At 40.6% G+C, this 25131-nt stretch overlaps 1 protein-coding gene across 5 annotated transcripts in view; it reads right to left on the reverse strand.

The window, feature by feature from the left end:
* Positions 1 to 461: 461 nt before the first annotated feature.
* Positions 462 to 25131, reverse strand: part of PALD1 (phosphatase domain containing paladin 1) — a 167722-nt gene continuing 143052 nt past the window's right edge. For 4 of the 5 annotated variants that reach the window (XM_058188760.1, XM_058188761.1, XM_058188759.1 and 1 more), the window contains exon 20: positions 3508 to 3926. In XM_058188760.1, coding sequence (XP_058044743.1) covers positions 3777 to 3926 — 150 coding nt within the window. In that variant the 3' untranslated portion in view covers positions 3508 to 3776. Of the gene's footprint in view, positions 3927 to 25131 lie in introns of all 5 variants that reach the window. The other variant, XM_058188758.1, reaches the window with a different exon arrangement.

Consider the following 25131-nt stretch of genomic DNA (forward strand, 5'->3'; position numbering starts at 1 on the left):
TTGACTTTGCTTATCAGGTAGTCATAAAAGGAGGACCTCATGACTCCGGGACACTGCAACCATCATAAATATTAGCCAGTTGCCAAGTATTTGAAGTCAGCACACGTCCAATGGGATGCTGCAATAGTCATAAGTGTGAAAAATGGCCATAGTTTTTCAGTGCCACTGTAACTTCCAAAGGTCACTAAATGAATAGATGTAAATTGAGGATTACTAGCATTGCTATGCTTGAGGGAGGCAAAATAAATACTTCAATGTCATACAATGATTTCTGCATTAGTAAAACTACAAATAAGATTTCCTACCGGCTTCTCTTATTGCTACTGCTGCGGTTTAAACCAGGGGTCTCCAACCTTGGCAACTTTAAGACTTGTGGACTTCAACTCCCAGAGTTCCTCAGCCAGCTTTGCTCAGCAAAGCTGGCTGAGGAACTCTGGGAGTTGAAGTCCACAAGTCTTAAAGTTGCCAAGGTTGGAGACCCCTGGTTTAAATAACTGGCTGATACCCAGGATTCCTTCAGTCCTGGAAATATTTGCAGTTTCTCAGAGAAGACGGGTCAATTGTGAGATCTTAGAACACCTGCATTATCTCATAACGATAAAGGATGTCTGTGAATGAATGCAGAGTCTTCTCACAAGAGTTGCCAGAAGGGCTGAAATAGCTCGTTTTTTGTTTTGTTTTTAACAACAGAATTTGTAGGAAGGAAAACAAGCCCTGAGTTCTCAAAACAGTCCATAAAATAAGATCTAGATCAGTATTTACTTACCTGGGCAACTTCTGCATGTTTGAATTTCAACTTCCAAAATGCAGTTGTCCAAGTTGGGCGTCATTGCCTAGATCAGTGTTTTCCTTCAACCCTGCAACTTTAAAGATGTGTGGACTTCAACTCCCAGAATTCCCCAGCCAGACTTGCTGGCTAGGGAATTCTGGGAGTTAAAGTCCAACATGTTTTCAACTTGTCAAGGTTGAAATGCACTGCTCTACTGCTCTACTGTAAGCCTTACAGCCTTACTCTTCTCTTACTCTTAGGAATTGTTTGAACTACGCAAGACAACTTCCTAAGAGCCTGTGAGCAGAAAACATACAACACACATATAAGCATGCTCTGAATTCCTATTTCCATTCTAGGACTTGCATGGTTTTGTTTGAATACTCATTGGTCCAGCCTTACCATTTTTGTGATATAATGGTGCCTGATATAAGCTGTAGAGCTGCACACGAGTAGAGTTACAAGGAACATTTCAGGGAGGGGCCTCTCAGTGGCAGACTGCATGACTTCAGATTCAATCCCTACGATTTCTGTTTGAAATCTCATGTACTATGTATCGGTCTTGGCAGAAGGATTCCACATCTGAATCAAACTGAGTCAGGCTCTCTTAGTCTTTGGTACATGCAGATTAGTCATGTGAACTAATGTGAAACTGGCTACGGGTGACTGAATACACAACATTCTTGACTGGACAGACCTGGTGCAGACGAAAAAGTACATTTCATTATTGCTGGCAGGCTGCATTTGAAAAAAAAAAAAAGATGAAAATTTGGAGTAGGGGACTCCAGAAATACAAACGCTGATACTATTCTGCAGCTGGCATAGCTGCTTGTACAAAACTGGTTCAACCTATACTGTATATTAAACCCAGTGTAGTCACAGAGCCTGAAAAATATTGTCTTGGGAGGAAGAACCTACACTAAGGTGAGGGACATACAACATAACAGATGTTGTTGCCCCTATTAACAATGCCAGTAATAAGAATGATGTCCCAAGGGTTCTTTTTCAAATTGGCAACTGGACTTTTTGGTTTTTCCCTTGAAAAAGTTTGGCTTCTCATCCAAGAAGCTTCTTCAGTTCTGCAAGTTCCGACGAAGCTTCTTGGATGAGAAGTGAAATGTTTTCAAAGAGGGGGGGGGGAACCCCAAGAAAGTCCAGCTGCCTTTTGAAAAAGCATTTGTGACTGCTCCAACCCTGGAATTTTTGAAGAAGAGATTGGATAACCATTTGTCTGAAATGGTATAGTGTTTCCTGCCTAAGCAGGGGGTTGGACTAGAAGATCTCCAAGGTCCCTTCCAACTCTGTTATTCTAAAGTTCTAAAGAGAATATTTTTAGGCTCTGGATGACTGAGAATCTCCATCGACATTAAAAATGATCAGCTCTAGTTTAACATCTGTTAGTTTATAGCTGACTCACCCAATTCAGACCTAGAAGGCAGGACAGGTGAATTACCATATTTCTCAGAGTATAAGACGCACCTTTTCCCCCCTAAAAGTGGGTGAAAATTTAGGTGTGTCTCATTGACCAAATACGGGCGCTTTTGGCATCCTGAACTCTCTGTGCGTTGCGTTTTCACCCTCCCCGGCAGTGCAGTGCTCTGCATGGCACATTTTCGTCAAAAATGGGCCTGTTTTTGGGCTCCCAAACCTTCCGTGCGTCAGATTTTTACCCTCCCAGGCCCTCAAAAGCACTCTGCAGTGCTCCGCATGGTCCTTTTTTGCCAAGAACAAGCCTGTTTTTGGGCTCCCAAGCCCTCCTCATGTCACGTTTTCACCCTCCCTGGCTCCCAGGAGCACTCTGCAGGCCAAAAACGGGCACATTTTTAGTGAAAACACACACATTTTTGGCAAAAACAGGCCATGCAAAGCACTGCAGAGTGCTTCTGGGGGCCTAGGAGGGCAAAAATCCAACACACTGAGGCCAAAAACTATTTTTTTCTTGTTTTCCTCCTGTAAATTTAGGTGTGTCTTATAGTCCGGTGGACGCGGTGGCTCAGGGGTTAGGATGTTGAGCTTGTCGATCAAGAGGTCGGCAGCTCAGCGGTTCGAATCCCTAGTGCTGCCGTGTAACGGGGTGAGCTCCCGTTACTTGTCCGAGCTTCTGCCAACTTAGCAGTTTTGAAAGCATGTAAAAATGCAAGTAGAAAAAATAGGGACCACCTTTGGTGGGAAGGTAACAGCGTTCCGTGCGCCTTTGCCGTTGAGTCATGCCGGCCACATGACCACGGAGACGTCTTCGGACAGCGCTGGCTCTTCGGCCTTGAAACGGAGATAAGCACTGCCCCCTAGAGTCGGCAACAACTAGCACGTATGTGCGAGGGGAACCCTTACCTTTATCTATAGTCAATGTGTCTTATAGTCCAAAAAATATGGTAACCATTTGCTGCATTCAGATAAGCACCTTGTGTGTGTGTGTGTGTTTGTGTGTGTGTGTGTGTATGTGTGTGTGTGTGTGTGTGTGTGTAATTCCAGACACACTAGAAATTTCAGTATCCTCTTAGGCATGCAGTGAAAGGTCCACATTGGACAGTGTAGGTAACCTTCTCCCATCCTTGGCCCAGTACAACTGTCCAACAATGGTGGTTACCAAGTAAAGTATCACCAATGTACATCAGCATCATCATAACAAAACAACGAGATTCAAACGCAAGAAATACTTAAGTCACATGGAACTGCCCATTCAAGGTTTTCTACTTCTGCATATACATAATATACAAGTTACCTTGGGCGCCAAGTCCTCAGAAAAAGTCTTTTGTGGCATCCTGGGGACCAAGAGAAGGTATAGAATATCTGCTTTATTTAAATTTATTTTATTCTACCTGGGGGGGGGGGAGGGAGAAAAACCCTTAAAAATGTCTCCAAGGTCATTTAACTTCTTTTTCTTGGGAACACAATCCTTCTTAAAGGCAGGTATTTCATAAGCTTCAGAAAAACAAGAGAAAGTTGGTGATGTAGCCGCATCTGGAGAAGTGCTGCAGTCCTCCAGGTCCTGAATACCGTTTGGGTCCTAAATGAACTCTCCTCGGAAGGGCAGGATACTACGGCTTTGCTCCGACCAGCGATAGCGAAGCTGGCAGAACGCCTGGCTATCCAGAGTTTCAAATTCAGAAAAGCCCAGCTGGTTCAAGATCTCATAGACGCCCGCCTTGGCCGCCACCTGGAAAACAGAAAAATGAATCAGGGATCGGGAGGGAAGGAAGGGGGTTTTTTTTGTTTGTTTCAAAAACAAAAAAATGCAGAGAAAAAATATCTATTGTTTTTTTGATTACTATCTGTAATCTTACAACCTTTCATTTGGTGACCGTTCAAATGACCGTTTTTCACACTTGTGGCCATTGTGGCATCCCCAGGATCACGCGATCAAAATTCAGATGCTTTTGGCAACTGGCAGGTATTTACTGGCGACTTTAACAACTGCAATGATTGACTGTGGCAAGAAGAGTCACAAAATGAGGACACAACTCTCTTAATAACTGTCTTGTTTAGATTAGCAACCGGAATGTCGAGTTCAATTGTGGTCGTAAGTCGAGGACTGCCTATATACCAGCGTGCACAAAAGAGGAAACTCATTTACAGTAAGCATCGAAATATGCATCCAGGTGTGTGTGTGTGTGTGTGTGTGTGTGTGTGTCTCAGAAAGATTTAAGCACACATTTTGAAGGAATTCTTTACTGGTAGAAGAGAATATTTGTAATATTCTATCTATTGCACTGATGATATTATCTAGTTTACTAATGAAACATCTGCAAGAAAAGCTCAGAGATCACCAAAGACCTACAGAATTCCTTACTATTTTCTAAAGCAGGGGTCTCCAACCTTGGCAACTTTCTTGTGGACTTCTGGATGAGGGATTCTGGGAGTTGAAGTCCACAAGTCTTAAAGTTGCCAAGGTTGGAGACCCTTGTTCTAAAGTACTTTCAGATATAGTTGCAGTAAACTAATCTATGCATTTTCCAGCCAGACATTCACACAGTTTGATTCACAGGGTTTGAGTTCTCGGGACATTTTGAGCTAGTGGGTCAACAATTTGACCATGTTGCATGTGTTGGGAGAGCAGGGATAGAAGCTTCTCCCTGTAGTAACTCCCTGCCTGGCCCAAAAGACTATTTCCCATCCAACATACCAGTGAGGTGAAAAGAGAAGGCCACTTGTCCAGGCAGGGCTCCACAACGCAATGCCCCTTTTTTGAACTCACCGAAGTCCTTCCTCAAGAAAAGCTCAACTGATGATGCTTACAGTGAAGGAACCAGGCCAAGAAAGCCTGTCATGAATGCCAAGTCACATATTTGCCTCCACAAAACAAACTGCAAACGATCCCTTTGAGTGGAAGGCATAAGAGAAGATCTTCTCAACAAGCAAAGTCCACGGGGAAGCTGTGGGCCTCTCTTTTCCTCCATAATTTCTGTAAACGGGGGGGCTTATATCAACCCATTAGGATTAAAAGGCTTGCAAAAGAACCTAACATTTAATTTAGTTCTACGTTTTAAAAACAATTAGTGAAATTAAATGTATATTTGCAGTTATCCAGTTATTTGTCTCTCCGTATATGCATCCTTCAGTCCAGCTTTAAGAAAATTGATGGTGCGGCAAAACAAATGGAAAAAAATGTAATAACAATGGTTTATAAAAGTAAGTTTCAGGGCTATTTCCCCCCAGCCCACATCAAGTAAGTACAAAAGTAATCCAAAAACAATTTGGGAGACTCTTTCATCTTAAATATGCTGGAATAAGCCAAATAGGAATATTTTAACGTTTTTCTCCTACCAAATAATTCAAAATACAGTCCTTATTATTGCCCCTGTAACTGCTACTGATAGGCCCCTCTCCACCAAATATTTGAAGCTACTTTGCAAAGCATGTCTCTGACGAGAATGCACCCCGCCCCCCAATATTTATGCCATTGAGGAAAAAAGATCTGCAGTCCTTAAAAAATAAAGACTATTTAAACTGCTTTAGCTGCCTAGAAGTGTATATATCTATGCATCTTTGAGTGGATTCCAATCATGAATGCGCAATATGCTGATCAGAATTTGGCTTGGCTTGGCTGACATCATAATTATTGAAAAGATATCTGTCACTGCTGCCACCTGACTCTCAGGAGCCTATAGGAGCCTAATGATATGCAACAATGTCAAATATTCAAATATCTATGGTAGACAGACACAATCTATCTATATATATATAAATGGCTGTGTGTGTGTGTGTGTGTGTGTGTGTGTGTGTGTGTGTGTGTTCCAGCATAACTCTGGAACGCCTCGAGCAATTTCAACCAAACTTGGTACACAGATGACTTACTCTCTGGAAAGAAATACTGTGCGGGTAAGGCACCCCTAACACCCCTCAGGGTGTGTGTTCTGTTAAGATACAACCTGTTGTGCCTTAAAATGGCTTCTACTGGACTGCCATAAAATGGCTTCTACTGTGCAGCATGGTGGAGTTGCCATGGTAATGGCTTCACAGTACTCCACAAGGGGGCTCCCTCTGGTAAGGGGGAAAATCCAACATTAGAAATTACATTTGCTCCAGACATTTTCAATAAGGCTTTGATTATTCTTGAGGACAAATATCAAACAGCTTAGTGCATATATCACAGACAAGAAGCCACTTCTAAATCAAGATCAGAAAAAAGCATACCAAATGATCATGGATCAGCTAGCAAAACAACAAGGTGGTTACTTCGCGCTTCTGGGAGCATAGGGAAAATATTTTTAACTAATCAGGGCTTCGGGTGAAGTTGCTTTTCTTGTCTAATACAGGATTGGGATAAATAAATACCCAGGCAATGCTGGGTTATCAGCTAGTAGAATATAAAAATCCAAACGACCAACCTCATTTTTATTCCATGTTCTCAACTAACTAAAGTCCCTCAGAAGATCTCCTGTCTTAACTTGTTTCCAGAAGACCAAGGAACACAGAATCTTCCTGTCTAAAACAGTAATATGTTCAAACCACACAGTTATTACAATACAACAGAATGCTTTCAGTCATCCCTCTATAGAAAATGGTAAGGACATGGGTCCTGTGTCTCATATGACACAGAAAATACAGGTACTGCGGTGCCCACTTCACCAGTGTCTCACTGTTGAACGACCAGGCTGGTCTACTCATCAACTGCACAGAATCCAGAAACTGCAGGCTGGTCTACTCATCAACTGCACAGAATCCAGAAACTGGATACTACTAACTGCCTCCATAGTTGAATCATGATGTCTTTTGTTTTTCCTATATTTAAAAATATATTTATATATTCCTATATTTAAAAATAAAACTATTTTTATTACACCTGTTGTGACCCAGGCTCAAGTAAGTAGTAGTAGATGCAATCAGTTCAAAAACGAACAGTCTTTATTAGAACAGTTGAGAATTAACTCATTCTCAGTGTCGTCCAAACTAAATCAAAACAAATTCTTCATAACACAATTCCTCAGTCTTATCACCAGCCTTGGTCTAATCAGGTAAACTGCCAAAGGCTTTTCTTGGCAAACGTTCAAAAGCAGAAGATGCCGACAAGAAATAAATGCAGCAAGACAAGGAGCAAGGCTATCAATGCTGTTTTCCGACAAAGAGCCCAAACGCCGTTGCTGGTCTTTTAAGCCTTATGGAACGGGCTAATCATCTCTTGGCCCTACTCCCGAGTCATCCTCTTTGCTTGAGCTGCTCTTGCCTTCTGGCAGCTCTTCTCATGCATGCATTAGGAACAGGCTCCTCCTGTTCCTCTGCCTCACTACTGCCAGCCTCTGGAGGCTCTGGAGTCCGCACCTCACTTCCCGATGGCCTTGGCCCCATCTCTGCCTCCGACACAGAGCCCTCATCTGGGCCTTCCCTAGCCTCCAAGACTGGCCCATGTTCTTCCTCAGCCTCATCCCTGTCTGACTCCATTGCCAGCTCCACAGGCTGCTGGCCGACCATGACACCACCAGTTCATCAAACCCTCTTTCTCCTCTCAGTAATTGCCTTCATTATCATCCTGAATAAGGCCCCACCACTGTTGTATCATCCGCGTACTTCACAATATAGTTGGTAGCAAACCTTGCACTATAGTGTTGGATCAGCAGGGGGAACAATAGCAGGACACACAGCCCTGAGGACAATTCGCACTCAGAAGCATGGTGCTAGAAATATTAGTCCTAGTTCATACATACTGGGGCCTATCAGTGAGAAAATTGAGAACTCAACTGCACTCACTTTTAAGTGCTCACTTTATCAATAAATTGTTATGTCTAAAAGGTGCTTATCACTGAATTTCTTGCAATTCCATTTCCCTATAACCTCATTGTTGCAATTCCTAACCAGAGGCCTAGGTATCAGTGGTGGGTTTCAAAAATTTTTACTACCGGTTCTGTGGGTGTGGCTTGATGACCGTGGCATGGCTTGGTGGGCATGGCAAGGAAAGGATACTGTAAAATCTCCATTCCCTCCCCAATCCAGGGAAAGGTTACTGCAAAATCCCCATCTCCTCCCAATCAGCTGGGACTTGGAAGGCAGAGAATAGATGGGGGCAGGGCCAGTCAGAATTTTTACTACCGGTTCTTTGAACTACTCAAAATTTCCACTACCGATTCTCCAGAACTGTTCAGAACCTGCTGAAACCCACCTCTACTAGGTATGGATTATATTCCACAGAAACTTAGATCATAATAATTGGTTATTCTAAAGTGCCCCAAGACTTTTGTTGTTTTCCTTTTTATGGAATGAACCATTTTTTTGTTCTTGTTAAACTGACTTAAATTTATTCTTCATTTACGTAACAATTCTCATGACTTGCCCTAATGCCAAGAGCCTCTCGGCTGCATAGATCAAACGAAAGGAAAACAACATCATCATCATAAATAGCTAAATCCAAATAAATACCAAGAACAAAATATAATCATTAAGGAAAGCAGGGAACAAGGGCCCCCCAGTAGAAGGTTGGGGGCCACTGGTTGAGTAGAAAAGTGTATGATGCATTTCAAGTTATATTCCCAGGACTCTAGTAATGTATGGGGAGGTAAATGGGTACCTTCCAGGTACTTTGGAGTACAATTCCTGATACTTTTGGGCCACTTACAATGCTGTCTTCAACTAACTGGAATTGATGTTTAAAATATCTGAAGAGTACCGTCTTACCTCTTCTTAGATATACTACCAGATCTCTATTTCCATACCCTCAAACAGATGTATTCATATGTATTTATTCAGATGTATTTCTTATGGAGGGATCTTACCAGCAGTCAATACCTGTCTGTTAGATGTGGCAAATTAAACATTGGGCATTATCTGACAAAATGAAATTCCAATGGTGAAAAAAATAAGGTTCTACATTTAGGCAAGAAAAGCAAAATGCACAGTGGTACAGTATATGTGGTACCTTGCTCAATAGTAGTACCTGTGAAAGGGATCTTGGAGTCCTAGTGGACAAACATTTAAATATGAGCCAGCAGTGTGCAGCAGCTGCCAAAAAAAGCCAACACAGTTCTGGGCTGCATAAACAGAGATAATAAACATAATCAAGATCACGTGAAGTGTTAAGACCACCTTATAATGCCTTGGTAAGGCCACAATTGGAATACTGCATCCAGTTTTTGTTGCCACGATGTAAAAAAGTTGTTGAGACTTTAGAAAGAGTTCAGAGAAGAGCAACAAAGATGATTAGGGGACTGGAGGCTAAAACATATGAAGAACGGTTGCAGGAACTGGGTATGTCTAGTCTGATGAAAAGAAGGACTAGGGGAGACATGATAGCAGTCTTCCAATATCTCAGGGGCTGCCACAAAGAAGACGGAGTCAAGCTATTCTCCAAAGCACCTGAGGGTAGAACAAGAAGCAATGGGTGGAAACTAATCAAGTAGAGAAGCAACTTAGAACTAAGGAAAATTTCCTGACAGAACAATTCATCAGTGGAACAACTTGCCTCCAGAAGTTGTGACTGCTCCAACACTGGAAGTTTTTAAGAAGATGCTGGATAACCATTTGTCTGAAGTGGTGTTGGGTTTCCTACCTAAGCAGCGGGTTGGACTAGAAGACCTCCAAGGTCCCTTCCAACTCTTCTCTTCTCTTCTCTTCTCTTCTCTTCTCTTCTCTTCTCTTCTCTTCTCTTCTCTTCTCTTCTCTTCTCAATACTTAATGAGTCAGGAGATTGGAGTCGTGACTCCCAATATGGATTACAACATGGCTTTCAGAAATTTTTCACAATAGGAGGAAAAAAAGTTTCCATAGCAGTCGGCAAAACAGTTGTGCCCTTTACATAATCTGTTCTATGGCACAATATGCTCTTTTTCCCCCACCAAGACCAGGATAAATGTGTGCAGAGAACCTTCAAACTCTCCCTGCTCCACCCCTTTCGTGCAGTACATTTCTGACCTGCATGCATTTCAGACCCATCTCTCTTCCACCCACTGGGTTAATGTCATTTTTTTCCAGCAAATCTTTTTAATCGAGAAGAGCTGGGCTGTGATTGTAACCGCAGCTGGCAGATTCCTCTTTCATCTCTCACCAAGGAGATCAAACATGCCAAGATGAATTTGCAAAGCTAACCGAGACCGAGAGATGAAGCTTTCCCATCATGCATATCAGGCAGGGGCTCTTTGCTTCCAGCTTACACAAGCAAGAAAAGTCGAGAGGCTAATCTCAAGGGAAGAGATAAAATGTGTTTAAGCAACCCATTTGCTGCCCGCTCACCTTCTCCCATTCCAAGTCATTATTTGCTCGGTACTTCTGCTAGGCGATTCCACTGTAAAGTTAATCACCAGAGCTACATTTCAAGGGCTGTTAAGCCTATTAAGCGTCATTTAAGCCAGTGGAGCTTATTAAAGGATGCAGGTGTTTCTGAGGGTGGGGACGCTTTGTGGACTCTTACTCGAATGCCTGAAAGCCAACGGAAGTTGATAATGCTAATTTTTATTTTGCAAATTCCATTTAAATCAAATCAATTCCACCCCCTTTTTTTTTTTTACATTTATATCCCGCCCTTCTCTGAAGTCTCAGGGCGGCTTACATTGTGTAAGGCAATAGTCTCATTCTATTTGTATATTTATATACAGTCAACTTATTGCCCCCCCAACAATCTGGGTCCTCATTTTATCTACCTTATAAAGGATGGAAGGCTGAGTCAACCTTGGGCCTGGTGAGACTAGAACCTGCAGTAATTGCAGGCAGCTGTGTTTAATAACAGGCTTCTTACAGCCTGAGCCACACCGCGGCCCTTGGCTGGTCCTTTACCAATCCCCCTTTAGCTGTTGTTATGTTTTGACTAGAAAGAAGCAAACGCAGAGCTTGGTGGAAGAACAGATGCTCTGCAGCTGGGATGACTGGACATCTTCAATGAAAATGATCTCAGATAGAGGGACAGATAGAACATAGAATAATGGAGTTGGAAGGGGACTTGGGAGGTCTTCTAGTCCAGAGGTCTCCAACCTTGGCAACTTTAAGACTTGTGGACTTCAACTCCCGGAGTTCCTCAGCCAGGACCTGTATACTGCACGAGTCAAAAAGAGGGCTGTGAAAATATTTACAGACCCCTCACATCCTGGACATAAACTGTTTCAACTTCTACCTTCAAAACGACGCTATAGAGCACTGCACACCAAAACAACTAGACACAAGAACAGTTTTTTCCCAAACGTCATCACTCTGTTAAACAAATAATTCCCTCAACACTGGCAAACTATTTACTAAGTCTGCACTACTATTAATCTTCTCATCGTTCCTATCACCCATCTCCTTCTACTTATGACTGTATGATCGTAACCTTGTTGCTGATATCCTTACGATTGATATTGATTTGTTTCCTAATAGGATTTAATTGCTTATTTGTACCCTATGACTATCATTAAATGTTATACCTTATGATTCTTGACGGATGTATCTTTTATTTTTGTGTACACTGAGAGCATGTGCACCAAAGACAAATTCCTTGTGTGTCCAATCACACTTGGTCAATAAAGATTTCTATTCTATTCTATTCTAGTTGTCTCCGCAATTCCCAGCACATACCAAAAAAGTTTCAAATTAGGGGCAAAAAGGGAAAAAGCAGGAGACAAGGACCACCCCGGTTGCTTCCACACAAGTTTTCCAAGTTAAAGGATGGGGCTGACAACAGTGTTCAAGGATAAAAGAGAGAAGAAAGCCAAAGATGCAATGAAACAAAGACATCAAAAGGTCTTTTGTACAGAATAAGGCAACAAAGAAAGATACTTTAGATGCTTATTAAGGGCTCGTGTGTGTGTGTGTGTTTGTGTGTGTAGGGGGAAGTGATTCTAAAATTCACTGTCAAAACCAGCAGTGGTTTGGAGTTGATCTCACTCGTTTCCTTAATATGAGCTCATCTCAAGACAGCAGAGTGCAAAGCTTTCTTGGGGCCACACTATGTTTTTCTTGTGTTCCAAGGACTGTGTTCCAAAAATAAGGCCAGCACTTATTCTGGGATGCAGATGAGTCCTCCCTCCCTCCCCCCTCCCCCTAAATCTATAGGGGTCTGGAAAAAAGTGATGTCTTTATTGCCCAGAGAGTATACTTACTGCAGGCCTGCTCTAAAGTCTGTAATCTAATTTAGCTTTGAAGAGTTGAATCACATCCTGTCCCTATCTGTTCAAAAGCGACAGTATGCCATGACTAGGAGTGTGTGCCTTCAGCAGAAGGATAGCAACAGAGAGAGAAAAATGTAACTGTCTTAAAGTAGTCACATTTAGTGATGCACCTCCTTCAAAATAGAAAAATCCACCTGCAATAATAATTATCTAATTAAATAGTAAAAATAAATAAAATTAGTTTCTAAAAGTATCTTCATGAGTCCCACAACTCAAATTTATGTCTGGAAACATAGAAATGAATCTATGGAGTAAACATATATATATATATATATATATATCAGTGGTGAAATCCAATTTTTTTTACTACCGGTTCTGGCTTGGTGGGTGTGGTGTGGCTTGGTGGGCATGGCAGGGGAAGGATACTGCAAAATCTCCATTCCCTCCCCACTCTTGGGGGAAGGATATTGCAAAATCTCCATTCCCACCCCACTCTGGGGCCAGCCAGAGGTGGTATTTGCTGGTTCTCAAAATTTCCGCTACCGGTTCTCCAGAACCTATCAGAACCAGCTGGATTTCACCCGATACATACACATATATACACACATACAGTATAACATACATACAGTACATACACAGACAAATGTGTCAATTTTTTTCAACTTTCAATTTCCAAACATTAGGGGTGCTCAAATGTTGTGACAAGCCTTGGGGATTGTAAAGATATTTTGGTTACTTTAATATAATTTAGATGCGCTTGGTAAGTAGCTACATAAATATCATAGCTCTTTAACATTTTGTTTGTTTCATTTACATATGCATATATATCCATCCAGGTACATTTCATGCAGGGGTGCTATTCAGCAGGTTTGACAGGTTCTGGAGAACTGGTAGCGGAAATTTTGAGTGGTTCGGAGAACCGGCAAATACCACCTCTGGCTGGCCCCAGAGTGGAGTGGGAATGGAGATTTTGCAATATCCTTCTCCCAGGTGTGGGGAGGGAATGAGGATTTTGCGGTATCCTTCCCCCAGGAGTGAGGAGGAAATGGGGATTTTGCAGTAACCTTCCCCTGAAGTGGGGAGGGAATAGAGATTTTGCAGTATTCTTCCCCTGCCATGCCTACCAAGCCATGCCCACCGAGCTACACCCACAGAACCAGTAGTAAAAAAAATTTGAATTCCACCACCGGTTTCATGCTTGAGGCAGGATTTGATCTCAGTCTCCTGCTTCCTAGCCTGGTGCCTTAACCACTAGACCAACCTGGCTCAATTTATCCACATTGACTGTTAGTAAACGGAATAAAAATGTGAATATTTTGTGAACAAATTTTGTTACTGAACTGTGCAAAGCCTAGATCCGTGATGGCGAACCTATGGCACGTGTGCCAGAGGTGGCACACAGAATTCTTTCTGCTGGCACGCGTGCTGTTGTCCCAGGTCAGATCTCCGTGGTTGTTAAGTCCTCACCGTTACGACCCGAGCTACACTCGCCTGTTGCTAGCCGCCGCTGATTGGTTAAGCCGCGGCTAGCAGAAGAAGCGGGAGCCGGCAGCAGTTCTGATTGGTTGTTCCGGCTTGACAGCTAGCTATTTAAGCAGCTGTCCAGCGAAGTCTCACTGAGGTGATTCAGCAGAGTCTAACCGTTAGTTATTAATGTTAGTTATGAGTTAAATAAAGTTCTTATTACGACCAAGCCTTGGACCCGCTTTGTTTGTTCACAGTATTGAACAGTGGTGTTTCTTTCTTGAGCTTCTGCTTCCTTGCAAACAACGAAACAAGCTCACGAAAGAAAAAAGATATTACCTCTTGCCACACTGCTGGTGTTGGAATGTCCTGCCTACTGCTGGCCAGCTGGTCTTCGGGCCTCTGCTGTCCATGTGCGCATGCCCGCACATATGTGCATGTATGTGCATGTGCATGTCCATACACGTGCATGTCTGTGCATGCGGGCACACACTCCTTTCAGTTTGTGTATGCGCGCGTGTGCAGTTTGGCCACTCGGTGTCTAAAAGGTTCGCCATCACCGGCCTATATCTTGATTTAGTTTTCCCATTATGGATAGGATGGCAACCTAGGCATATTAGCAAGAATTGTTTGCGTGTATACAGTCTAGCTGTACAAAACACCAGACAATGCATGTTGTTCTACAAATGTCATCTGGCCTACTTGAATGTCACTCTACTGTAACGATGCATTCGCGTCAACCAAGGTGAGAAAGACCAACATGAGACATTTCAGCGGTAAGAGCTGATCAATTCACTATAATTTGTGAAGAAGGCATCCAAATTTCATTTCTGACTTCCTATATCAAATGGCATGGAGATACCAATAGGATACCAACACTATGACAATACAGATGCAATAGAGCAGGGGTCTCCAACCTTGGTCCCTTTAAGACTTGTGGACTTCAACTCCCAGAGTCCCTCAGCCAGCAAAGCTGGCTGAGGAACTCTGGGAGTTGAAGTCCACAAGTCATAAAGGGACCAAGGTTGGAGACCCCTGCAATAGAGGTCTTAGCATATTCTTACAAGGACTGGGGAATCTTTCCTCTGCTTGCATACCTTAAATAAAATCATGATAATGTTTACTTTTATTGAGAAGAATGGGAAGCTGGAATGGGGAAGTAAAGAGGAACGCAAATATCAGATAAGATACACCATGTATAGTGGTCAGTTCAGGGGTGGGTTGCTCGGGGTTTGCAGGGGTTCGGGAGAACCTCTAGCTAAGATTCTGTGCAGTTCAGAGAACCCCCGAATCCCACTCCTGGCTGGCGCCTCCCACCCCTCCCCTCCCCTCCAAGGAGTCCCCATGTGGCCCGTTTTGGATGCAGGGAAGTTACAAGGTTCTGGAAGGGCGAAAAAATGGGCCTACCAGAAGTTCAAGAAGGCCAGAAATGGGCCCGTTTCCGGCCTCCAAAGGGCCTCCGGAGCCTGGGGAGGCTGTTTTCACCTTCCCGGAGGCTCGAGGAAAGCCTCTGGAACCTGGAGAGGGCAAAATGTCTCCCACCCACTGTGGTGCAGGAAGCCGACTAGGCCTCACCCACCATGGCCATGCCCACCCAGCAACCAGGCAAAGAACCCCTTGCTAAAATTTTTGAAGCCCACCCCTGGGTCAGTTGTAACTCCAGTAAAAACAGCCAGAGTCACACAGTTCTTCTATGTGGAGGAATCTCAGGAGAAATCTGATGACCCATTATTTTCCTTCTCCCTCTCCCTATAGTTCAAATTTCCTCAACATGAACTCTGGATTCTGTTGTTAGCTTAAGACCAGGGGTGAAATGCTCCCGGTTCGGACGGGATCATCCGATCTGGTAGCGATGGCGGTGGGTGGTTTGGAGAACCGGTAGCAAAAATCCCTACCCGCTGAAAAAATGCTTTTAAAAATAAAAAAAAGCCTCTGATGATTGCGCGGCTCAGCTGGGATCGTCAGAACCCTTTAAAAGTATTTTTTCTACAACCTCTTTGGCCGAAGAAGTTGTAAAAAAGTGCTTTTAAAAGGTTCTGGCGATCAGGCAACTCAGCTGGGATCGTCAGAACCCTTTAAAAGCTTTTTTCCCTCTGGCAATCCCAGCTGAGTTGACTGATCATCACAGGCTTTTAAAAGCATTTTTTTACAACTTCTTCAGCTGAAGAGGTTGTAGAAAAAAATGCTTTTAAAAGTTAAAAAAAAAAAGTTGGCCACACCCACCCAGTCACATCACACACACACCAAGCCACGCCCACAAAATTTTACATTTCACCCCTGCTCAAGACTGTATAAAAAGTATACCTGGGCACAATAGGAAGCATTAAGATTTGAAAAGGATGGCTCAAAGAATAACAAAGTTGGAAGGGACTTTGGAGGTCTTCTAGTCCAACCCCCTGTTCAAACAGGAGACCCTCTACTATTTCAGTCTCTCCAACTTTTAAAAATCTCCAGTGATGGAGCCCCGAGAGCTACTGGAGGCAAGTTGTTTCACTGGTTAATTGTTCTCACTGCCAGGAAATTTCTCCTTTGTTCTAGGTTGGTACTCCCCCTGATCAGTTTCCATCCATTGTCTCCTGTCCTGTCTCCAGGTACTTTGGAAAATAGATTTGACACCCCTCTTCTTTGTGGCAGCCCCTCAAATATTGGAACTTTCTTTCTTTTTTTTTTTATTGAAAGAGTTTTAAAAAACAAAAACATTTTCCCCCTTTTTTCCCCCCTCCCTCCCAAAAAAAAACACAAAAACCCTTCCCCCCTCCTTCCCCCCCCCCCGGCTTCCCGGGTCAATCACAAGGTATTGTTATACATAAACCAAACATAGAATAAAATTTTCCCTTCCAATCCAAATAACCACATCCAAAGCTTTTCATCTCCCAACCCCCTCCCCATTACATAAAATAACTTTCTAATTATTCAAAGGCAATCTGATATTTCTTAATCTGATATCTATTTTGTAGATAATCAATCCATTTTTTCCATTCAATTAAATATCTTTCCTGCGTATTGTCTTTTAAAAACGCCGAGATTTTAGCCATCTCAGCCAAATTAATAACTTTCAATATCCATTCTTCTATTGTAGGTATCTCTTCTTTCTTCCAGTATTGTCCAATCAACAGTCTTGCTGCTGTTATTAAATTCAGAATCAATTTAGTCTCAATCCCTGTACAATCCGTTATAATTCCCAAAAGGAAAAATTGTGGCAGGAACTTTCTAAGATGTGGATTATATTCTCTGCTTCAGGAGATATCCATATGAATCATTACCTTTCTTGCTGGAAAGAAGAAAAAACTGATCTCATGTAAATTATTTTCTTCCCACACTCTGATGGGACTGTATTGACCTCAATATAGGAAAAGTGACAAAGATAATTTGTTGCATGAAATGAAATGCGGAGGGCTCCGTTTGCAGTGATTCACCACAGAAATAAAGTTTTTAGCCCTGGATTAAATTATGGATGGGTCTAAAAAAACCATCCAAAAAAATCAATCTGGTAAATCACATATGGATTATATTATTATATATGAAGTGAATTTGAGGAGGTTTGCTCCAGTTCTGATTTTTGAGCTTGTACACCAATTCAGTGATTAAAAAAAAAAGTTGGCCACACCCATCCAGTCACATCACACACACACCAAGCCACGCCCACAAAATTTTACATTTCACCCCTGCTGAAGACTGTATAAAAAGTATACCTGGGCACAATAGGAAGCATTAAGATTTGAAAAGGATGGCTCAAAGAATAACAAAGTTGGAAGGGACTTTGGAGGTCTTCTAGTCCAATCCCCTGTTCAAACAGGAGACCCTCTACTATTTCAGTCTCTCCAACTTTTAAAAATCTCCAGTGATGGAGCACCCAGGCAAGTCGTTTCACTGGTTAATTGTTCTCACTGCCAGGAAATTTCTCCTTTGTTCTAGGTTGGTCCTCCCCCTGATCAGTTTCCATCCGTTGTCTCCTGTCCTGTCTCCAGGTACTTTGGAAAATAGATTTAACACCCCTCTTCTTTGTGGCAGCCCCTCAAATATTGGAACTTTCTTTCTTTCTTTTTTTTTTTTATTGAAAGAGTTTTAAAAAACAAAAACATTTCCCCCCTTTTTTTCCCCCTCCCTCCCTCCCAAAAAAAAAAAAAAAAACCTTCCCCCCTCCTTCCCCCCCCCCCCCCGGCTTCCCGGGTCAATCACAAGGTATTGTTGTACATAAACCAAACACAGAATAAAATTTTCCCTTCCAATCCAAATAACCACATCCAAAGCTTTTCATCTCCCAACCCCCTCCCCATTACATAAAATAACTTTCTAATTATTCAAAGGCAATCTGATATTTCTTAATCTGATATCTGTTTTGTAGATAATCAATCCATTTTTTCCATTCAATTAAATATCTTTCCTGCGTATTGTCTTTTAAAAACGCCGAGATTTTAGCCATCTCAGCCAAATTAATAACTTTCAATATCCATTCTTCTATTATAGGTACCTCTTCTTTCTTCCAGTATTGTCCAATCAACAGTCTTGCTGCTGTTATTAAATTCAGAATCAATTTAGTCTCAATCCCTGTACAATCCGTTATAATTCCCAAAAGGAAAAATTGTGGCAGGAACTTTCTAAAATGTGGATTATATTCTCTGCTTCAGGAGATATCCATATGAATCATTACCTTTCTTGCTGGAAAGAAGGAAGAACTGATCTCATGTAAATTATTTTCTTCCCACACTCTGATGGGACTGTATTGACCTCAATATAGGAAAAGTGACAAAGATAATTTGTTGCATGAAATGAAATGCGGGGGGCTCCGTTTGTAGTGATTCACCACAGAAATAAAGTTTTTAGCCCTGGATTAAATTATGGATGGGTCTAAAAAAACCATCCAAAAAAATCAATCTGGTAAATCACATATGGATTATATTATTATATATGAAGTGAATTTGAGGAGGTTTGCTCCAGTTCTGATTTTTGAGCTTGTACACCAATTCAGTGATTAAAAAAAAAATTCTTACAAATGAAAACTGTCCCTTACACTGTAGCTGCTTGTTGTTTACTGAATGCTGAAGTCATTGCCTGCTTCATTGGATAAATAGAAAACATTGCAAGTATATAGTGGCTAAACATAAACTGGTATTACTTACAAATTACATTGGTATATCTCATTGATAAATTATGTGTTTTCGATACAAAAATGTATACAAAAATGTAGTGACATTAAAGGTGTTATGTTGATACTTTATCACGTTCACCTATCTAGAATAAGTCCCATATGTTTCCCATGCAATTCTACTGTTTCTGTGGAAATTAACTAGAATTTTAAGTGTGGTTTGAATTCTCTAAAAGACAGAAATAATTATTCCAAGAAAATATTCCTCATTTGTAGTTGTAAATATGTCAAAACATTCATCTTCAGTGAAAATCAATGGACACAGATAGTTTAAAATTTCCAATGTGTTTGGGTAAATGCAGCAAAAAGGAATATTACTTTAAGATTTGCATATTTAATTATGGCATTTTGTGTTAATACGGTATCTGTAGCTCATTTCAAGCAGATTAATAAAGATAGTAAGGATTTTTAAAATACAAAGAACTATAGATTTTCCTTATCTGAAGTTACAAGTATCAATAATCTTGAGATTTTCAATATTCCTGCTTTTCAGTGGAAATGTGTTTTGATATCCATTATTTACACACAAAAATTCAAGTCTACTAGAGTTTTTAGTTTTAATATGCTATTTTAGTTTCATTTTAGTTTTGGTATTTTATTGGAATGAATTTGGGTGGTGATGGTGAACAAATTGCCTTTATGGGCTAAACTGGAAAGTTATTGTATTTATACATTTAAAGCTTGGCAGTTGTAAAGCACACATTTTTTAGCATTAATTTAGCATTTTCAACTTTGTCAGTAGTAAGGTGTATTTGAGTCCTGTTAGGTGATCGGTATTCAATTTGATACAAAATCTCCCATATACCTAACTCTCTGGCATAATTTCAAACTAAAAATCAATGCTAAAACTTTTTATTGTAAAGAATGTGCATAAAATGCCATTAATTAAACTCGACAAATCGGTTATTGTTAAATAATACTTTTAAGTCTTTTCAAAACTACAAACAGAATTTTCTCGCCATCAACTCCAAAACTGAGGTATATCCACTTAAAACGTTTTTTGATAGCCCAATACTGACTTTTAGCAGCTTCTAAAATACCTGATATGTTATTAATATTGAGGAATTCCATTTCAGAATCCAAAAATATTTTTTCTTCTGTCAAAGCTAAAAGAACACCTATAACAAATATACAGGAATTTTGGAATCAAGAATTGGAAACTCCAGTTATTTTTACCCAGTGGAATCATATTTTGAAGAAGTTTATGTCTTATGATTTAAAGTTGAAATCAATCCATCAAAAGATTGTTTTTTATATTTACTGAATACCATCTAGAATGTTTCACAAAGGATGGAGTAATGATTATTTATGTTAGTGTTTCAAGAAATCTGAGGATACTTAATCTCATGTGCTATAAGGAATAACAGCCCTTTGGGAGAAATATTACACAATAAATTGACAGGATTATTGAGAAATCTCTGGTTTTAAAATATATGCACATGTTCAGAACAAAGATGGATTTTCTGTGCAATAACAATAGCAAAAAGAATAATCTTTAGGGCATGAAAAAATAATATAATTCCTAATACAAAAGTATTTGTTTCTTTATGTGCAAATTAGCAATTTTTGAGGAGGTTATATATACATACTTTGATACACAGGATTTTAAAGATCAATATTCAGTTGAAGCCAGAACTTTTCCTTTGGCAAGATCACTACGTGTACACAGATGGAAAGATTCAACACCAACTACTATGAAGGAATGGGTGGTGAAGTTGACAGGTTCTGCTGAAATGGATAAATTTATCAATTTAATAAATTATGAAAAAGACCATGTCTATATTTATTAAGTAACTGGAAGTTTTTAATGGACTTTTTGCATGAAACTTTTAAAAATGATTTATGGTTTTGATAATTAGATTGCATAGATTTTTGAAAGAAGTATAACATGATATAACTTTAGAGAGAGGCTAAATAAGTTTGTACTTACAGTAGTGGCCAAAATTGTGGAAACCTTTTGGGAAAAGTGTATTTTCTAAAACTAGCTAATAACACCACTTTTTTTGGAGAAGTACCATCAAATTATAAATCAATGGAAAGATAATTTAATTAAGAATGTAATACAATAACTTTTATGAAGGATTTGCTATTAGAATAGCAGTTACAGTATAAAGAAGAAAAGTGATACACGTAGAAAAAACAAGATATGCAAAAATTATCATGTCAGTTAATACTTAGTTGGGTAACCTTTAGCATGAATTACAGCCTTACAACATCTTCCCATAGAGTGAACCAAATCTTTGTTCTGCAGCTGTTATAATGTGAAACCAAGATTGAATGATTGCTTCTATTAACTGGGTTTTATTGCTAGGTCACCTCTGAATAACAAATTTCTTTAGTTGGCTCCATAGATTTTCAGTTGTGTTAAGAAAGGTCTGGGTTATTCCCAGGCTATTCCAGCGGTGAAATATGATTATCTTGAAACTCAAAAAAAAAAAAAAAAAAAGTGGTATTATTAGCCATTCAACCTCAAAAGTACACTTTCCCCAAAAGGTTTCCATAATTTTGGCCACTACTGTACAACGCTGTGAAGAATATCGGAAGCCATGTTATTTTTTTTTTCTTCAATTTTTTTCTTTTCTTTTCTGGCACTTTTGGCTTTCTCTTTGCTTTCTTTTTATTTTTCTTCTATGCTTTATAGTAGCTTCAGTTAGCTTTTAACCTTCTTGTTTAAAAGTTTTAATAAAAATTACACCCGAGAAAAAGAGAGAGAGAGAAAATGAAATATTCTGCCTGTTAGAAAATGTCCCATTGTCTCTTTCTGTGGAGAAAAAAAATCATGGGACAGACTTGGAGGGTTATATACTGTATGTATTCATTTATAAAAATTTCCCTTGTTTTTATACAAAATATTTTTATTTGATGTACACATGTTAGAAAATAGATTAATAGAAACTATTTGGTAACAAAAAACCTATTCCAGGCACAATTAGGAAGTTATTATGTGATTTCCTTGAAATAATTCCAGAGACTGGTATAAAATGGCTATATATTCAACTAAAATACTTCTGGATTTTATAGTTTGGCATGGCTGAATTATTATTACTATGGAGATGTGCCTTAGAGAAATCCTATAGCTATGTTCTTTTTAAATAAACAATTAAAGGCTATTACTAAGGTAGATCTTAGCAATTTGCAATACATTTGCGATAACCAGTTAGCTTTTACTATAATAATAAAAGAATGGAAAATCATCTTAACAATATTACATGCCTTTCTTATATTCTTTAGATGAAATTAATCCAAGAAAAGAATGTTTTCATGATTGAAGGCGTCTCCAGATGTTTTTAAAGGGCTGGTCAAGTTTATTATATGGCCTAATTTTAGTAAAATGTTGGAACTTACTATTACGCAGATTTATTAAGCAAATATTATTGTTCAATTTTGAAAAAAACAGTACTTAGATTCAAGATACATATTTACACTTCGCCTAGGAAGTGGCTCTTTCTGACACAATAGAATGCATGTTATTTTGTCATCCAGGTTATTTTTAATGTGTCATTTCTGTTTGTACCTTTTGTGGGACACAAAAGGAAAAGAGTAGAATAGCAATAGCGACGGAAATTAGCTTTGAAACAAGAGCTTAGCAAGTTTGGGTCAGGTATTTTGCATTTTCTAAGCCATACGGTGAAACAATAGGAAAGTAGACACTGAAACACCAACGAGTTCATTTGCGGACAAGCCACAATTCTTCCTTTCCAGGACAAAATTAGATTTTGGATGTGACAGCCAGGGATGCCTTAAAAGGATTGACAGAAGGGAAAGCATGTGAAAGCAATTTTGGGGCATTCTGGAGAAAACAGGGATGGGCCGTTGTGTAGGAGGCATAGATAGACACCTGAGCATAGGACCAATGGAGGATAAATGGGGAACGTAATCAGAAGAAGCCCCAAATGGAAATGTCTGGTGGGAAGAACAGGATAGAGGTGTAAGGGACTAGAAATAAATGGCTTCCTTCCAGCACAAAGTGTTTCTATTTTAGCAAGTAAACAATAGCTCTAAAACATAACCTAAAGTAAATGTCATGAGGCCTCTCAGCTTTCTGTCTGAATGACTCATTCTGAGGCAACAATTCACTGGAACTCCTATCACAACGTTGGTTAGAGCTTGGATGCTTTTGCTTATGTCACAGTATATAACTTTCAAACTTTCCTTTCCCTTAACCCTTACAGTGCGCCATGTCCTGTCCGCTTGCGAGAAAACGGGCTTCTCTGGTTGGGCGGCTATCCTGATATTCTTGAACAAATATATTACCTTGATTAGGAAGAGTTAACTGCTTTCTATGGAATCTCACAATTAAGCCACATAGCTCTGCACTGTCTATGTCCGTGATGGCGAACCTACGGCATGCGTGCCACAGGGGGCACGCGGAGCTGTATCTGTGGGCACGTGAGCGTTGCCCTAGCTCAGCTCCAGTACACATGCAAACCGGTAGTAAAGGTAAGTAGAGCCCACCCCTGTTCCGGTCCCACCGGCAGTTCGGAAACGGGCCATTTCTGGCCTCTGGGGGAGGGTGGGGAGGAAGGCCATTTTCGCCCTCCCCAGGCTCCAAGAAAGCCTCTGGAGCCTGGGATGGTGAAAAACAGGCCTACCATGCCATCACATGCCAAAAGTGGGGGCAGCGGGGAGAGGTTATGCGCGCATGTGCAGGATGCATTGAATTATGGATGTGAGCACGCTTACACACGCCCCCCCCTGCACTCCCCCAGCTTTTGGCATGCGACGGCAAAAAGGTTAGCCATCACTGGTCTACGCTGATGGGAAATGGCTCTCTACAATTTCAGTTGTTTTCTGGTGAAATGCTGGATGAAACTAAAAACTCTGGCGTGCAAAGAATGTTCTCCATCACTAGATAACGCTAGCTCAAAATCAAGGCAGCCAAACCAGGGGTAGCTAAAGGTCTGAGGTTGAAACGACAGAGAAACAACCAGTTTCTTTGCCTTCCACATCTGAGACCAGGCTAAGAGAATGGTGGCTAAGTTTAAAATTAACACTATCTGTAGCCTATCTGTAGAAGATCAAACATAAGAAAGATTAAAAAGAAATAGAAATTCAGGGTAATCCATAGGAATAAGGCATGACTTCAATACACAGAAACCCACAGAAATCTGTGAAAATAAGAAACACAGAAACATATAGAGGGAAAATATATGCACACAAACAAGAAAACAGAAGATAGATAAATAAGAATCTATAGGAGTTATAGGAAAATCCTGGAAATAAGTGATAGCTTTAGTTTTCTTTCTTTCTAGAGGTTTTGGTACACTAAAGGGAGTCAAACATCACTTATCTGTGGTCTGTATTAGTTCCCACAAAGAATTGTTGTACACATGTTATTTTTGTCCTGTGTTGGACATGACTGATCTTTGTCCCAAGAAACAACATGCTAAATGAATGGATATATTTCATCATCATTTATCAAGTTGAACAACTTGGCATTCTTCAGCCTAGGTGTGTCAAGAATACAACTCCCAAAATTTCCATGCTGGGATTTACATTACCTTAGCACGCTTGTTAAATCATTTTTCTATGGACTTTGGCCAAGTGGAACAGAGAACCATTCAAAAGTGCTCCTTTCCAATTGGCAAAGGTGATACGGCGCACGAAAAACTAATGGGTTAAAGCACACTATAGTAAGATGGCTACTTAATGATTTATAGTTATCACAAAGAAAAACAAAGCCATATTCCCTACTTCCATTCTGGATCTGGTGTACATGAAACTGTCATGCTTAGAGACGGGTTTCCTAGATCCAAAAAATAAGATTTCTGATGAGATCTAAGATCAGATGTCTTGCTTACATGGTTTCTTTATAATTAGGGGTTGCAGCTAAACCCTGGGACTGCATTATTGCAAGAAGTTAGCTGAATTCTTTCAGTTGGGTATATTGGGTAAAGGTGTGGTCCGCCAGCACCCTGTGGAGCTGGCAACGGAGTTGGACAGCGATGAGGCTGAGGAAGAACATGGGCCAGTCCTGCAGGGCCCTGCTTCGGAGCCAGAGATGGGGCCAGGGCCGTCTGGAAGTGATGTGTGGACTCCAGAGCCTCCAGAGGCTGACAGTAGTGAGGCAGAGGAACAGGAGGAACCTGTTCCTAGTGTATGCAAGAGAAGAACTGCCAGAAGGCAAGAGCAGCTCAAGCAAAGAGGACGACTCGGGAGTAGGGCCAAGCCTCCCATAAGGCTTAAAAGACTAGCAACGGCGTTTGGGCTCTTTGTCGGAAAACAACATTGATAGACTGGCTCTTTGT

The sequence above is a fragment of the Ahaetulla prasina genome, chromosome 6 (genome assembly GCF_028640845.1).
Source record: "Ahaetulla prasina isolate Xishuangbanna chromosome 6, ASM2864084v1, whole genome shotgun sequence".
In the NCBI taxonomy this organism is placed as follows: Eukaryota; Metazoa; Chordata; class Lepidosauria; order Squamata; family Colubridae; genus Ahaetulla; species Ahaetulla prasina.